At 43.7% G+C, this 16,409-nt stretch overlaps 1 protein-coding gene across 1 annotated transcript in view; it reads right to left on the bottom strand.

The window, feature by feature from the left end:
* Capn8 (calpain 8) overlaps positions 1–16,409 on the bottom strand; it is a 61,952-nt gene that overhangs the window by 22,648 nt on the left and 22,895 nt on the right. The window contains exons 3-9 of the mRNA XM_013015129.1: positions 9,463–9,581; positions 8,823–8,956; positions 7,900–8,068; positions 6,750–6,833; positions 4,152–4,237; positions 1,398–1,472; positions 436–596 (exon numbers count right to left, since the gene is read on the bottom strand). Of these exons, the coding sequence (XP_012870583.1) occupies positions 436–596; positions 1,398–1,472; positions 4,152–4,237; positions 6,750–6,833; positions 7,900–8,068; positions 8,823–8,956; positions 9,463–9,581 (828 nt within the window). The remainder of the gene's footprint in view (positions 1–435; positions 597–1,397; positions 1,473–4,151; positions 4,238–6,749; positions 6,834–7,899; positions 8,069–8,822; positions 8,957–9,462; positions 9,582–16,409) is intronic.

A 16,409-nucleotide genomic window follows, 5' to 3' on the forward strand; every position in this document is an offset into this window, starting at 1 on the left:
CTTCCCAGGACTGAGCCCTGTGTGTGCCATCCCAACCCCCTCCTTCCTTGACTCAGGTATGCACACAACGTAAAAGGGCTGCCATGCTGGGTGCAGACTGTAGAAATAGCCAACCTTGTCCTCTAGCCCTCGACTTGCCCGCCACTCTGCCCCCAAGCTCAGCAGGAGGATGTCAGCCAGGTGGGTCAGACAGGCCAAGGGAAGAACAGGAGCCGTTAGCCGGGTTAGTAAGACGCGTGTTTCTTGGGAGTAGGGATGAAGTAGGTGGGTGAAGAAGGGGAGATTTGAACACAAGAGCTGAGATCAGGACTTAAGCGGTTAACCGTCCTCCTTGTCCTTCCTCCTAGCCAGGGGAGGGAGGGAAAGCGGGGCCTCAAGAGTAGCATACAATGTCCCCCAGATCAAAAAGGACATGCCAGGCAGCCCTTCTCTCACCTGGGTAGTTCTGGCAGCCCCCAGCAGTGGAGCCCCTAGTCCAGCGGCCATTGAAAAGCACCAGGTTCCATTTGTGCGCTTCCTCGCTGCTCAGAGAGTCTGGAGACAGGTTGCAGATCTCCAGGCGAGAGAATTGCTTCAAGAAGTCTGAAAATGACATCCTGGGGGTGAAAGGAAAGGGGCAGAGGAACCAGAAGCTGTCAGTCAAGGGAACTGGGCCAGAAGGATGACTCAAGGCACACCCGTGAGACACGGGAAAAAACCCTGTGAGTAGCCTCAAAGCTGACTTGAATGAATCTTTTCTCACCCAATGACGCAAGCAGGCAGAAACTATCATCCAAACCCCCCTCTGTGATTAACTTCCCAGATCCTCCAGAAACCTCCTCACATCTCTGAACTGTAACCTGAAGAAGACCCCAGGAGGTGATATGCATACAGCCCCTTCCTCTAGGCTGGGTTAAATTTAAGCTCAAAGAAAATCCTGGTCCTGGGATTCTCAAACATGTCCAGCTTAGAGAGGTCTAAGCTTTCCTATGTTCAAGATGTACCATGAATCTTCTTCCTGAGCACCTCTAGTACAAGAAGGTAACCTGGGTAGATGGTAAGGTAAGTTTCAGGCCTAAAGTAATGGAAGTAGTATTCTGGGCTCATTAGAAAGGCATGTAGGTAGATGATTAGGCCACCATAAGTGCCCAGAAACTTGGTTTTCAGTATTGTAGACATGAATAGAAGGGTAGAATTATACCAGGGCAAGAAAAGATGTAAGAGATCCTGTCACAAGAAGGGCAAAAAAAAGAGAGAGAGAGAGAGAGGGAACAGGGGAGAGAAGAATGGAAATCCTCATGCCTGGGACTTGTTACATTTTTGGATGTCCTAGAGTCTGGCCACACACACACACACACACACACACACACACACAGCACCCAGACCAGTCTTGGCATGAAGCAGCATTAGCATCTCACCAGAACTCGCCATCCTCAGCCTTCTTGTCCAGCTCTTCCTTTCTCCTGGGATCTATGTAATTCCACTCAGGGGCACTGGGAAAATGAAGTCGAAGGTGGTCATTCCTGAGGAACAAGCTAAATGTCCCCCCTATACCCACAAAAAAAAGCCAGAAATAAGATGCCTCCAAACCAGCAGTGGAAAGCAGGCTAGGCTGGGCATGTGGAACTTCCCAGGGGGATGAAGGGATGAGGCTGAGAACATGGGCCCTGCAGGGTAACCCTGGATACGCAACAGAGACATCACGGACAGATCTCATTTTCACTTTGGGGGCAAGCTTTCCATTTCCAATTAAGATTCCCTGGCCCCTGACCACAGGAATGAGGAAGTTGAAAAGAGAAGACATAAGAGATCTTGTCACAAGAAGGGCAGGTACTCCAGTGCCAATTAGTAAGTTGTCATTTCCATTGGTTTGTTGGTGTGGGGACTATATTATGAGAGATTCTGACAAGCACTAGGTACTTGGACACAGTCCACCTCCTGAGCCTGCAAGAAAAACCACGAGGTTCAGTTTGATGGCAATTTCCTTGTGATAATGCCACCTGTAAGGCCTCCTGCTAGTAGCCTTTCCGTTGCAGTAGCCATGTCCATTGTTTAAATGCCATCTTGAGCTACCTGACCTTTGCGACGTTAGCATTTCCTGAAATACATGTGCAGTGTCTAAATAATGGAGCTGTATTAAGCTTCCATCTTTAGAAAACTAAAAAGGCAAACCTTTCTCTGTACACTTTCAGCAAAGCCAAACCCTCCTTCCCCATCATAGAAACTGGCACACCCAAATCCAGATTACCCAGCTAGAGCTGACTTCTAAGAGCCCAAGGTTTAATGAAAGTGTTCTTCGGGCTTTTTTTTAAATTCATTGAAACATTGGTTTAATCAGAACTGAATCAACATAAGCTTGTTCTAAACAAGGATTAGGGGACATTAGAGAATTTGAGCTCTAACCTAATCTTGGGTTTGATTGTTTTCAAAATAAACACCCTCCCTACCCCACCACACACACACCACCACCACATAATAGCTACTTGGGAAGAGGATCATGGTTCAAGGTCAGCCCAGGCAAAAGTTAGTGAGATCCTATCTTCAAAAAACAACCTGGGTAGGGGGGGAGAAGGATTGGGATGGGGGGGGGAGGGAGGCTGGGAAGGGATGTGAAGGGTAAACAAAGGAGGAGGCTGCAATGCTTGGTAAGAAATGTACGCATTATCCTGCCCATGTAATTGTAACCCCTCTGTACAATATGTTCACAAATAAAATAAAATAAATAAAAAAAAGACAACCTGGGTATGGTGGTTCATGTATACAATCCCAGATCATACAAAGGCAGAGGTAGCTGACAAAGGTAAAAGGGCAAGACACTATCTGAATAATAAATAAAAGTAAAAGGACTAGGAGCATAGCTAAAATGACAAAGCACCTTGTCTGGCATGTGTGAGGAGTGTGTGGTCCTGAGTTTAATTCCCAATAGTTAAAAAAAAAACAATCTAGCCAGACATTAGCTGAACTTCCAGATTTGCACCTCAGACATTAAACACATTGCTTCTTCAGTATCCAGGATGTAAAAATCCTAGACTTCACTCTGTCTCCCCCACCAGGCTTTGTTTCCACACCTAAATTCTTCCCAGTCTATGAGGACCCTGCGTGGTCTCATCACAGAGAGGAGATAAAGCCCAACAAATCCTTTTGACAGTTGCACACATTTCTATCGGTGAAAAATAATGGCCAAAACCTGGGGTTTAAACTTTTTTTGGCCATTTTATCCTTTTAGGAAAGTTTGCTGAATTGAGGTTTGGGGTTTTGCTCAATCTTAGGCAGTGGACTAAAAAGTCTTTCATACAGGTTCCATATCCACAGGTTCCAATGGCACAGCTTTTTTCTGACACAGACCAGAAGGTTTATGCAGGAGTTCCAGGCAGTAACAAGCAGTAATGATGCCATCACTCAATGTGATCAAGTTCTCTTCTGAGGCCTTGGTGATGTCACGGGATATGGATGAACAGAGCTTAAGCTTTTGACTGTTGAAAGCTAAAAGACTGGGAGAGAAGCAGTATTCCAGCCATTCTCATTTCTAGTCCTGTTGGCCAATAAAACTAGTGCATTGCAACTTCAACCATGGTACCAATGAACCTCTCCTGGGCCAGCTGTGGTAATTGGATGGAAACTACTTCATGCCCTCTCCATCCTCCCACATCTGGGCCCATCATTTCCAAGGTATAGGAGTCTCAGAACATCACCTCTGATTGAGTTAACCTTACCAGTACAGAAGGTATCCAATAATTTCCTCTATAGCAATGATCAATAACCACCAGTCATGAGCTCATGGAGTGAGCTCCCATTCATGGCTGCCTACTGGAGCCCCAACCCATGATCTCAGAATCATGGAGACATTTGTTTTTTGTCAGAGGAAGCAGTTTTGTCCAATGGGAGGAGAAGAGCCTGCGTAATGGGTTTGACCTTTGGACTACCACTGTGTGTTTGATGGAAAAACAGGTGAACCCTCTGTGCTAAACAAAATTCAAAGAAACTGTCACATTTTCGAAAGCCAAAATCAAAGAGTATAATTAAATGGTTTTATTTTGCTTTGGAAGTATTTAATAACCTTTCCAGAATAGGCTGCGTAACCTGTGAACAGAAAGTACTACAGAATCCACTGGATTGTAGTCCTCATCACCTCTCAGGAGCAGGGAGAACTGGGAAGGTAAAGAAAAACATACTCATCACTCCAGGCTCCCGACCACTCCACTTCGCCCCATGGGTTCCTGAGTCTGATCAGCTTCTCCAGACGGCCATGGAAATCCACCTGCAAGTTCCACACACACACACACAAAGCATCTGCCTTACATTCATGTCTCACCTGACAATATATGCACTCTATGTATCTATAGAATTCTAGGAATTCTAGGTCCCTAAATGATGATACTTCTACTTTCTTTTTCCTTTTTTGCTTTTTTTGCTTGAACTCAGGGCCTGGGCACTATACCTGTGTTCTGCTACAGACTAGTGCTCTGCCACTTTGAACCAGAGTTCTACTTCTGGTTTTTGAGTGGTTAATTAGAGATAAGAGTCTCGTCAGGAGCCAAGCACCAGTGGCTCACGCCTGCAATCCTAGTTACTCAAGAGGCTGAGTTCTGAGGATCATAGTTCAAAGCCAGCCTGGGCACAACAGTCCATGACACTCTTATCTCCAATAAACCATTCAGAAAACTGGAAGTGGAGCTGTGGTTCAAGTGGTAGAGGGCTTGCCTTGAGCTGAAGAGCTGAGGGACAGCGCCCAGGCCCAGAGTTCAAGCCCCATGACCGACCAAAAAAAAAAAAAAAAACGGGGTCTCACAGGGACTTTTCTGCCTGGGCTGGCTTCAAACCTCAGATCTCAGATCTCAGCCTCCTGAATCACAGGCATGAGCAACTGGTGCCCAGCTCACTTCTATTTTCTTTTAACCTATTTTTTCAGACTTTTATCCAGTGCTCTATTTTTCATAATTAGTTTGATTAACTGAAGGGTAAATCTAGTACAAAAACAAGTTTTTCAGCTTTAACTAGTATTTAGATTTCATACCCAACCATGTTTGACTTAATATTTTCCCCTGCTTAAGGCTGGTGCTTTACCATCTGAGCCACAACTCCACTTTCCAGCTTCTGGCTGATTAATTGAAGATGAGTCTCTTGCAAATTTTTCTTCCTGGGCTAGCTTTGAACCACAGTTCTCAGATTTTAGCTTCCTGAGTAGCTACAATTACAGGCATGAGCCACTGGTGTTCAGCAAGACTCAATTCTTAATGTCTGAGACAGTGTAATAAAAAAAATGCCAGTATCCCAACAATAAGCATGTATTGAGGATAGACTGAAGCCCAAGCATGTGCTAAGCACTTCGAATGCATTATTGCCTCATTTAAACCTCCTCATGCTGGGCGTTATTATTATCTTTATTTTACAGATCAAAAGTCAAGAGACTCTGGAACTTTCCTGATCATTCCACAATTACCTAGTGAGTACATGGTGAGTGCAGGATGGGAATCCAGACAGCTTAAACCTCCAAAGCTTAAACCTGTAAGTACTGACACTGACTGCTACAGTTTAAATATAGCTTGTCCCTTCCCGGACTCATGTTGACATTTGCTCCCCACTGTGGCAGTGTTTGGAGGCAGAGCCTTCAAGAGATCATTAGATTATAATGAAGAAATGAGGCCTTTCTAAGGGACTGGGTTAATTCTCATGGTAGTGAGTTCTCACTCTCTCAGAACTTGTTTCTCTTCTGAATGTGCCCACCTATCCTTCCAATTTTTGCCACATTATAAAATAGCATAAATCTTTCACAACCACTTAGTCTTGGACTTCCCAGCCTCCATACCCATGTGTTCAATAACCCTCTTTTCTTTTTAAACTACCCAGTCTTAGGTATTCTGTTATAGAAACAGAAAACAGGCTAGGATTTTTACCTTACCCTACAATTTATTGAACACCCAAGTATGAGCTGCCATCTACCTCTGTTCACCTCTATACACATGCTTGCATTTCTATACACACCCAAACACCATGGTCTATTAGGACATGATCATCTTAATTTCCTTTATATAGTTCCCTAGGACCTAGCTCAATGTTTTCACATGTATATTCGAGTTATATTTCTGGAACTGAATTGATTTTAAAACCACATTCATGAAACAGAGGTACATGAAATGAGTATTTCTGTCATTACAATAAACAGTAAGAGCTGGAATACCCATTGCATGTCTCTTCTCATTGGCCATTGGGAAACCCAAAGTAAAATCAATTTCCCAGTTGTAGCACTGCCTTTATCCCACTTGGATAAATTTTACCTTAGTTGTATGCTTTGACTGTATCTGTGCTTTTGATTGTAAACAACCTTAAATCCATTTGACTGAATATAGGAGATTAAAATAATGAAAATATAGGGCATGCTTTTACTTGGGCTAAATAATTATCTACATACTTCTGATTATTGTATCTTATCCTGAAATGTGGAGAAGGAATTTACCATTCATTTTGGGGAGACTCCTATTAGTTTCTACTGCTTTATCTGTAGAGCATAATTTTACTGGGATATGTATAAAATGTAACCAACAAACTTTCCTGGCCATACCGTGGAAGAGACCTTGCACTTTATTAGACTCAGAGAGCTAGAGCTCAGAAGGGTTAGGTAACCCATCTCTGAGAAGCTGAGAATGAGCCCCATATCTGTGCATGGCTCTGTGCATTCAGAGACTGAACTCTGAACCTCTTAGTGATGATCTCCTCAGGAGTGCCCTGAATTTGTGGCATTAGCCCTTCCCCCTTCTCCTGCTTAATTTTACCTCTTCAATTCCAGTGACAGAGTATGCGTGACTTTTAACCAGCTTCTGGCTGGTGATAGCTTCTGCTTCCGCTGCACTGGAGACCTGGGTCAAAAAGGAAGTTCACTTAGCACAGCTGAACCTGACCTCGTTGGAACCAGCTCTATGATGCTTTACAAAGACACATCATATGGGGCACCGGTGGCTCACACCTGTATTCCTAGCTACTCAAGAGGCTGAGATCTGAGGATCTCAGTTCAAAGCCAGTCAAGGCAGGAAAGCTAGTGAGACTCTTATCTTCAATTAACCACCAGAAAACTGGAAGTGACACTATGGCTAAAGTGGTAGAGCGCTCGCCTTGAGCTGAAGCATTTAGGCCAAATTCAAGCCCATGGCCAGCAGCAACTACAACAAAAAGACACATCACACAAGGTGGAGGGAGGGCTTTGCAAAGACATACTGCAGAGGTAAAGCAATAAACTACAAACAAACAGAGCCTTCTCCATTCAACCCTCTTTAATAGGCCAGACAGGTGCTGAGTGATTGCCAAGCCTGGAACATGGCTCAACCAACCAACCTTTAAAAAGACCACCAGACATTTATTCTCTGAGCCTGGCCCCTGATACCTACTCAATGGAAGGAGATTATCTGAAATGACAGTAAGAGAAGAAAAGAGAGCAGTCAGAGGGACAGATAACAATAGACCTGTGGAGATGGTGGCCTCTGGCCTCTGGTCTCCACAACCACATTAGAGTTCCATCCCTTCCTATCAGGCCATGACTCTACCTGGTTTCAGAACCTCTTCCTTTTCTTTCAGGAAACTCCATATCCACTGAGTATTGTCAAACATCATGTTGGGTTTCCAAAAATCTCAAGATTATTTAGCAAAAAGAGGTATATTCTCAGAGCTGTATTCTCAGGGCAATTCTAGCTATACATTAGGGACTCTAACAGAAGGAAATTGGGATTCCTACAACGCAACTAATCCCAATCCCTACCCACTTGTGAGATCTTCACCAGCTCCCACATGCTGTAGACCATTATGTCACCCGATTTGCCTATCAAGTCTTAGACTGTGCTTACCAAAAGCCTTCTCAGGCCTGTTAATTCTGTCCCATCCCTCCCCTATCACACCTGAAAAGAGGGGACAAAGTATAATGTCCTGGCTCACATCGATGGAGCAGCCGAGCAGAGATCCTGCATGAAGGGCCTTGCGGATGATATGGTACAGATTTCCCGGTGCTTTCTTCAGATCGTAAAATTCAGAGATGCCACCTGTGAAATCTTCGAACCCTTCTATTGTGGATCCTCCAGCAAGAGCTTCATAAGAACCATTGAGCCTGTTGGAAAAGAAAGACATATGCACCGCTCTCTGCCATTAGCAACCAAGGGACAATCCTACGATCTTATGGTCCAGAAGGTTGAGGAGAGCTTTTTGCTGATTTTGACTCTAAGCCTGGAACATGCGCAAGCTACTATTTCACATATCCAGCTCAGTATCTTACTAGATCAATTTTAGACACCCTCACACAACTGGTTTGGATTTCTGGGGGGTTACAGGCACAAGTAGGGATGAAGGGGACCTTCCCTCAAGGCTGACAGACCTTGGCTGAGGCTTGCTTTAGAAACAGGACTAGAAAAGACCTGAATTACAGGGAAGAGGATTCATAAACAACACTAATTCAAAGAACCAGAAAGTGCATCTTTGGATATTAAATGTCAAAACGAAGAGACTTTGTTAAGTTTGGGATCAAAGCACATTTCTTTTCTCCTTCATCATCACCAATTTTAAGAATTCACAATGTCCTAAGAATTGAGGCTGGGCTTTGAAAGGGGAAAAAGCTATGGCCTAGCGAGGCAGGTGAACTGCCTGCCATCCACGTATTCATTCACATAGCTAAGCTCTTAAACTCCCAGCGTGGATTTTGCTATCTCTTCCTTCTTGAAGGATGCTTTCTCTCTAACCTGTCCAGTAGTGAAAAATCTTGGTTATACCACCCTGAGTAGGGGTAGGGAGCCAGGTGTGGAAAGGGGCCAGGGAAAGCTTTCGGGGGGGACCCTCAGTCACATAGCTCCCATCTTGCCCCCACTTACTTGGCATAGGCTTTCTCCAGCAGAGCGCTCCAAAATTCATTGCCCTCTTCAGAGTGGAGGAAGAGCAGCTGTCCATTCTTGGTGGGCAACCTGTCATCAATGACCACCTCCACCCACTCTCCAAACTGCCAGAACTAGGGATGAGAAAGCACAGGGCTGTTCACCTGAGGAAAGATACGGAAGCTCTTCACTGGCCCTCAGTGGGGTCTGTGTTGTCAGTGGCCACGTATTGGGTCTTTCGCAAACTTCAGGCTCCTTAAGGAAAGGATCTATGTCTCCTCATCTGTGAACCCAGAGCTGCCACATGTACCAAGAAACAACTGATCCACTCTTTTTAGTTTATGGGTAAGAGAATATTCTCCCACATCACCCCCAAGGCAACACTGGGTGACTCAGACTCCCTCTTCCGATCCTAAAGTACAAAGTGCTTTCCTCACAGCCGTGTAGCCTGGAGGATACAGGAACGGGATAGACACAAGGATGGTGGGATGGATGTACTCCAGTGTGCAACAGAGTCTCCTGGAGGGGTTGTTGAACACAGATTACTAGCCTCACCCCCTGAAGTTTCAGATTCAGTAGACTTAGGGTGGGACCTGAGATAGGGAATGTAGTAACAAAGACCATAAACCAAGCCCAATACCTGGAAATGAAAGATGCCTGCATAGTTCTTTTGGAAGCTCTGGTCCTTGGGGACTACTCGATAAAGCAGCTTCTCGTTCAGGGTGAGGGAGGCAATGGCTGCCAGAAGCCAACAGTCACCTGCAGAGCAGCACAGGACACACACATTGGTCAGATCAGGCCTTCACTGTCTTGGTTCCTCCATGTCTGACTTCATCTTTTCTTGTTGCTATAACAAAATTCCTGAGGCTGAGTTACTTATAAAGAACGCAAATTTACTTCTCACATCTCTAGAAGTCAAGATCAAGGCAACAACAGATTCAGTGTCTGGTGAAAATGTCTCTCTCTTTCCAAAGACTTCCCTATCTCTTGAAGCCTCTTTATAAGGGCACTAATCCCATTCAGGAAGGTAGAAGCTTTATGACTTACTCAGTCCCTAAGGCCTCATCTCTTAACGCTATTGTATTGCATCTTGGTTTCTAACATATGGATCCAATACATGCATTCACACTATAGCAACACTGTTAATCAAGTGGGCAGATTCTCTTCCTCTTATGTATGAAATGCATAGATAGTAATCATCTCCTGAGGACTCACATTTTTGCTAGGTTATTTGTGGGGGAGGGTCATTGTTGGTTGTTATTGTTGTTTATTTAATTAAGAAGTACAAATTCTCTACTCCTCCACTCCTTCCTGGCATGTCTGCTAGGCACTCAATCAATGGGGTCAAAAATGGAGAAATTAGTCTCTTTGGTCTCTGCATTGGCAACTAATAAATTTGATTGGAGGAGCATGTGTGTGTGTGTGTGTTCCTTGCTCCTATGGCCTTAGATAAAAGTCATGGACTCAGTGTGATTTTCTTAGTGTATGGCTCCTTTGTGTTTCAGAGTTCACTGTGAGATCACAGTAAGAGTCTCTATGCTTTGTTGCTTATAATGCCCTGGAGGTACTCATTAACATCAAATCATCATAATATGAAGTGGAAGAAATAAAAGTCAAGAGAGGTTAAAACTCCTGTGTTGATCACTTTGAATATTCAACTAAATTCAGAAACAAACAGAAGATCTTCATCTGTGTGAATCAGACCTCACAGACCACTGCCACTGGATGCTGTTTCCTGGGATGTCATCGTCATGTGTTAGTGTCCATATGAATGAGTGACACAGGCACCAGGCACCACTGGCTTTAACCTCTGCTTAGGGTGTGCCATCTTGGACATGATATGACTTTGCTCACATTCAGGTCAGTGTTCTTGGCACAGCATCATCAAGGACCCAATGTCCTTGAGTGACCTTTACATCACATGAAGGAATCTTTCCTCTTCCTGCCTAACATTGCCTCTTTCCAGTTTCACAGCAGATCTCTCACTCTGAGTCTACTAGGGTGTGGTGAAATCCCTGTTTCTCTTATTCATTTGCTTTGTATAACTCCAGAATCATGCCTGTGCATCCCAGCCTTCATCTTTCCCATTAAGAATTCTGAATATTTTCCATGTGTCTTCAGACGGAAAGTTCCTTTCAACATTTTACAGGCCACCCAAGGTCCTTATTTAACTTTATTTTCTTTTTGCCTTCTGGACAAAGTTGAATATATAATCCAGGTGTGAGCATACTATACTTTTCATTGGTCCAGTTGTTTGAGCAAATAGCAAACTAAGACCCAGGACCAACCTCTGAGGATCAGCCATCACCTCCAATAGCTCTATCACTTTATCTTTCTCAACGAAGAGGCCCATGCTTTGGTCTCAAACTAATTTCTTTCTCCAACCATCACTGCCTCTCAAACACACACACACACAATACAAATTTACTTTTTGAAAAATTTTTCTGATCCAGAAAGCATCTTGTTCAAGCTTAGCGGTGTGGCCCATGCCTGTCATCCTAGAAATTTAAGAGGCTGAGGTCAGGAGGATCATTGTCCAAGGCCAGCCTCGATCTATTCATTCATATTTGTCATCCCAGCTCTGTAGGAAGAGTGTCCAAGATCATGATCCAGGTTGGCTTGGGCAAAACAAAAAAAAAATCATTTTTCAAATGATGAAAACAAAAAGAGCTGGGGGAGTGGGAATGATTCAAGTGATAGAGCACCTTCCCAGAAAGGGCTAGGCCATGAGATTAAACCCCAGGACCAATTGCTCAATCAAGAAAAAGGAAAAGAAAGCAGACTATTCCTCACCTCCCTGGTCACCAGGCCCACATCACCAGCGAACACCATCCTTGGGTCATGTCAGGTCTTCAACATGAGGTTCAAGATGACACAGAGCTAGGTGGTATGGATGGCAAGCAGAGACTAAGCTGTTCCCAAAGAATGGGTGAAATAAGAGCTCCTGCTTCCTATTTGGCTTCTCTCGCCCCAGTTTTCCTATGAACACCTGTAATGACATTATTCCTTGGTTCAACTGTCCTGCGTTGCTTAGAAATGAAATAAAAACCCTTTGCAGGCAGGGCATCAAGATTCCTCATAATATGGCACAAACCTACATCTATCTCTTTCTCCTGCAATACCCCCAACATGACTCTAATCTTCCAGTCAAAACTGAGTATGCACAACATGAGCCCTCACCTTGTTTACTGCCACTCTTCAGGTGTTTGCAGAATCCTTGCTGCAGTATTGCCACCAACCTTCCCCTCCTCCATGAAGCTAGCCGGACAATCACCCTTCCATCAGAAGTCACCTCTTATTGTGTGTGTGTGTGTCCTAAAGACGTCCTTTAACCTCTCTTACATACTTCTCACAAGCTTCCACAGACCACAGTCAGCACACAGCCTAGACTCTAAACTCCATTCACATTTCTACTCCTCCATAGTACCTTCCTGGAGCCTCTCCTGGCCTGCCTCCCAGCCTCAAGACTTCTCTTCCCTGAGGGGAGGGGGAAAGAATTCTACAGGCCATTTGATAGAATCTGTCTCTCCTCTCCATTTCTCTGATTGATTCTTGCAGAGTAGAGATGTGGAATCCCTCATTCCAGTATCCTCAGTAGATGGCAGATAAATGTCTAGGGCAGTATATTTTTTATAAATAGAAACAAATAAGCCAATGATGAAACAAATTAATGAGTCATTTTGTTCTTTCTCAAAACTCCAATACCACATTATCTATATTTTATGCCTAAATCTTTCAGGTCTAGGCCAAAGTAGGGTCCCATGAGGGCATGCAGTGGACCTGCTAGAGTCCCCCTCTGCCAACATCAGGGTCTTTGCTGTCTAAAGCTCTGTAGTGGGAAAGATAAACAGGCAGGATGAACTCAGATACACAGCCCTTTGGGAGTGGACAGAGTGACCACTCTGCCAAGTCTCTGAATCAGGTGGCTTCTCAAGGGGACCAGAGTGGCTGCATATCCCTCATTACAGGTCCCTTTTGATGTGAGTTTCTTGCTCCCAATCTAAGCTCCTTCACAGCTCACGCAGAGCAAACCCTACATTATAATGAGGCCCGTCAACAAAATATCCATCAATTGCTGACATCAAATAGGTCTGACCAGCCAGGGAAGGGTTTAATTTTCTCTTCATCCTGCTTTACTCCTGACTTTTCACAGAGTCTGTTCAGTCACTGCCACAAACCCAGAGGCTCTGAGGGGATGCCATGGGTGTGGAGACATTTGGATTCCTGCCAGAGAGTGTGTCTGTTGAAATGCTGTGACAAGTATGCTTTTTCTAGAGCACATGGACAAATGAATGTGATCCCTTTCTAAAAGCCCTCTTGAAAGGAGAGACATGGATTTTACTGCACAAAAATATTTTAGAAACTGCTACCTCAAAGCCTATGATGCATTTATGTGGGCTTTTCTCAATAAGGACATATAGCCTTGATCCTTGAGCACAGTTTTAGTTTACAAAAGCAGTCAAGAGGCTGTTGGACCCATATAAGATGGCAAGTAAAAATGAGTACAGAGATGCTGGCTGCTGGTGGCATGTACCTGTAATCTTAGTTAGTTGGGAAGTTGAAGTCTGGATGGTCACAGTTCAAAGCCAACCCAAGCCGAAAAGTCTGTGAAACTCTATCCCTAAATAATCATCAAAAGGCTAGACTGAAGGCTTGGATCAAGTGTTAGAACACCAATTGCAAGCAAGAAAACCAAGTGAGAATACATGATCCTGAGTTCAAACTCCAATACTAGCACAATACTACACAGAGGAGGGGAGAGGAGGGACTTTTACAACCTTTTCAGATAAATTGCAGTGAAATATGCTCCCCTTACTGGAAAAAAAAATCAAGTAAGATATAGGTTAGAAACTTGCTTCTGGCATTTACTAGCTGTGTGAACTTGAGAAAAACACAGCCCCTGCACCTTGACTGAGTACCTATATGAAAGGAGTAATAACAGTATCTACTGAACAGGTATTGTTCAATCAAATGAGATCAATAAGAGCTAGAACACAATGGATAATAATTAAATTACAGTTCCTACTGCTAAAAAAAGAGTCTGGGAAGTGGTAACCACTAGAGTAAGGAGCAAGCCTAACTGAGGAAGATAATACACAGATCTAAGAAAATGAGGACTGAAAGCTGACTATTGGATTTAGCAGTGTGGAGATCCTTAAGTATTGTAGCAGAGATACTCACTGACTGCCAAATTCAAGTGTTCCTCATCTATCTCAGCCCTGTTGCAGAGCTATGTGTCTCCTCCTGGCCTTATTGGCAATGAATGAATTTGGCTCTTGGGACAAAGCATTTAGGATCCAGTACACACACCTTTAGCTCTCTAGTCTCTGAAGCTGTGATCCAGATGTCTAGTGCAGAAATGGTGTGCACCCAATGTGTGCATTGATGTGTCATCTCAGCAGCACGCCCAGCACTCAACTGAGACTGAGTCAGCCCAGGAAGTTCCAGTGTACCCTGATGGGTCAGGAAAAGAGACCACACAATACCAAGTCGTAAGTCCAGAAGGTCAGTAAGGACCCAAAAAAGACAGTGTCCAGCTGCCCAGACTAGCTGCCCCTTCCCCTCACTGCCAGGTTATTTTGGCCTTCCTTATATCCAGGCACCATCTTGGGGAAGTGGAAGAGTAATTGTTTAAGAGGTGAGGCGCCATCTGCCTTAGTCTGTTAGGGCTGGTGTAACAAAACAGTATCTGCTTGGTGCCTTATAAGCAACACATCTGTTTCTCATAGCTCCAGAGGCTGGAAGTCCAAAGTTAGGATGTGGGTAAATGCAGTGTCTGTTGAGCTCTCTTCCTGGTTTGTAGAGGAGAATTTCTCACTGTAACTTCATAGGGTGGAAAGCACAAGAGAGCTCTCCAGAACGTCTTTTATAAGGGCACTAATCTCATTGGTGAGGGCTCCACCCTCATGACTATTCACCTCCCCAAATCTTTACCTCCTCATACCATCACATTGGACTTCAACTGGACAGTCTAGAGCATTATTCACATGGAGTAATTGAATAAGGAATTTTATCTGAAAGAAATGAGAGCCTGAAACAGACAGAGGCATGATACCTTTGATAGGCTAGTTTACAGTTCCCTCCCCTTCATGCTTATGGAAATTGGGTCTCCCTAGCAAGCTGAAAATAGTTGCAAAAAATGAAGAATGTTTCACTGATTGTACATCTAAACATAATGTAAAGATTTTGACCTTGTTAATAAATGGTTGTACTTTTTAAAACCCATTCTCAGTATTTTAGCACAGCTGAGGCATCCTGCGCCTGCTTTTCCTTATAATAAGATTCAAGAAACTTTTATGCACAGGGCATTTATTTAGCTCTGTGCTTACCGCTAAGCAATCACAGAAGCCTCCTTCTCACCCTCCTGTTGATGAACAGGCCTTCTCAAGCCTTTAGCATGTAATTTATACCATTTGGATGACATCGAAGCTTAGTTGGAGATCACCTTCTCTGGCTAGACTAGAAGCTGACTGGAGACAGATTGTGGGCTTCAGGCTTCTCACAAAGTACAAAGTGTTTACTGGATAAGTTCACTTCAAAGTAAATTGGTCAGACATGATTTGCAAACCTATACTTTGACTACCAGCATGAAAGTGTTATGATCCTGCCCATCTAGTCGCTGGTATTTCAAACAGAGAAAGAGAAGGCTGCTTATATTATGTAAGTCCAGAGTAAGACCTCGAACTTAAAGCTACTCTCTTGGTTGAATCTAACTCTTACAGTACAGAGGTAACTCAAACCCAGCTCTGTTGATATTTAGAAAAGCAAATACTTTTCTTGTGCAGGCTATCTTCTGTGATGTGGATGTTGAGCAGTGGCCAGGGACTAGATATCAGTAGAAAACATCTTCCCCCATATGATAATGAAAAATGTGTCACTGCCTAATATCCTATGTGTAAGGGAAGGGAAAGCACACACACCTGTGTATCTCTGTGTGTGTGCCCGTGTGCAAGTGCACAGACACACACACACACACGAAATACGAATGGCCAAAAAAAGCCATGAAGAAATTTTCAACATCCTTAACCATAAAACAACATGCAAAAAGAAAAATATTGACACTGAGACTCCATCTATTAAACAAACAACAAATGCTGGTGAAGATTAGGGAAAAGAAAACATTATCTTCTGTTGTTGGAAATATAAATCACTGTGACCAATAGGGAAATCAGTACTAGGATTCCTCAAGAAGCTAAAAATAGAGTTACTATATGATATCTTGGCTGTATATCAGAAGGAATACAAGTTAGCATACTCTAGAGGCAGCTGCACACTAGTTTATAGCAGCGCTGTTCACAATAGCCAACTTGTGAAATGAGCCTAGGTGCCCAACAATCACTTGATAGATAAAGAAAATGTGCTTCATGTACACAATAGAATGTCATTCAATAATAGGTAAGAATGAAATAATGTCATTTGAAAGAAAATGGATAGAATGTGGGATCATTATGTTAAGCAAGATAAGCCAAATTCAGAAAGACAAATTTTGATGTTTTCACCCAAGAATCCAGACAGAAGGAGGAGGAGGGGAGGAGGAGAAGGAGGAAGAGGAGGAGGAGGAGGAGGAGGAGGGGGAGGAGGGGGAGG

Source organism: Dipodomys ordii, unplaced genomic scaffold (genome assembly GCF_000151885.1).
Source record: "Dipodomys ordii isolate 6190 unplaced genomic scaffold, Dord_2.0 Scaffold26, whole genome shotgun sequence".
NCBI classification, from domain to species: Eukaryota; Metazoa; Chordata; class Mammalia; order Rodentia; family Heteromyidae; genus Dipodomys; species Dipodomys ordii.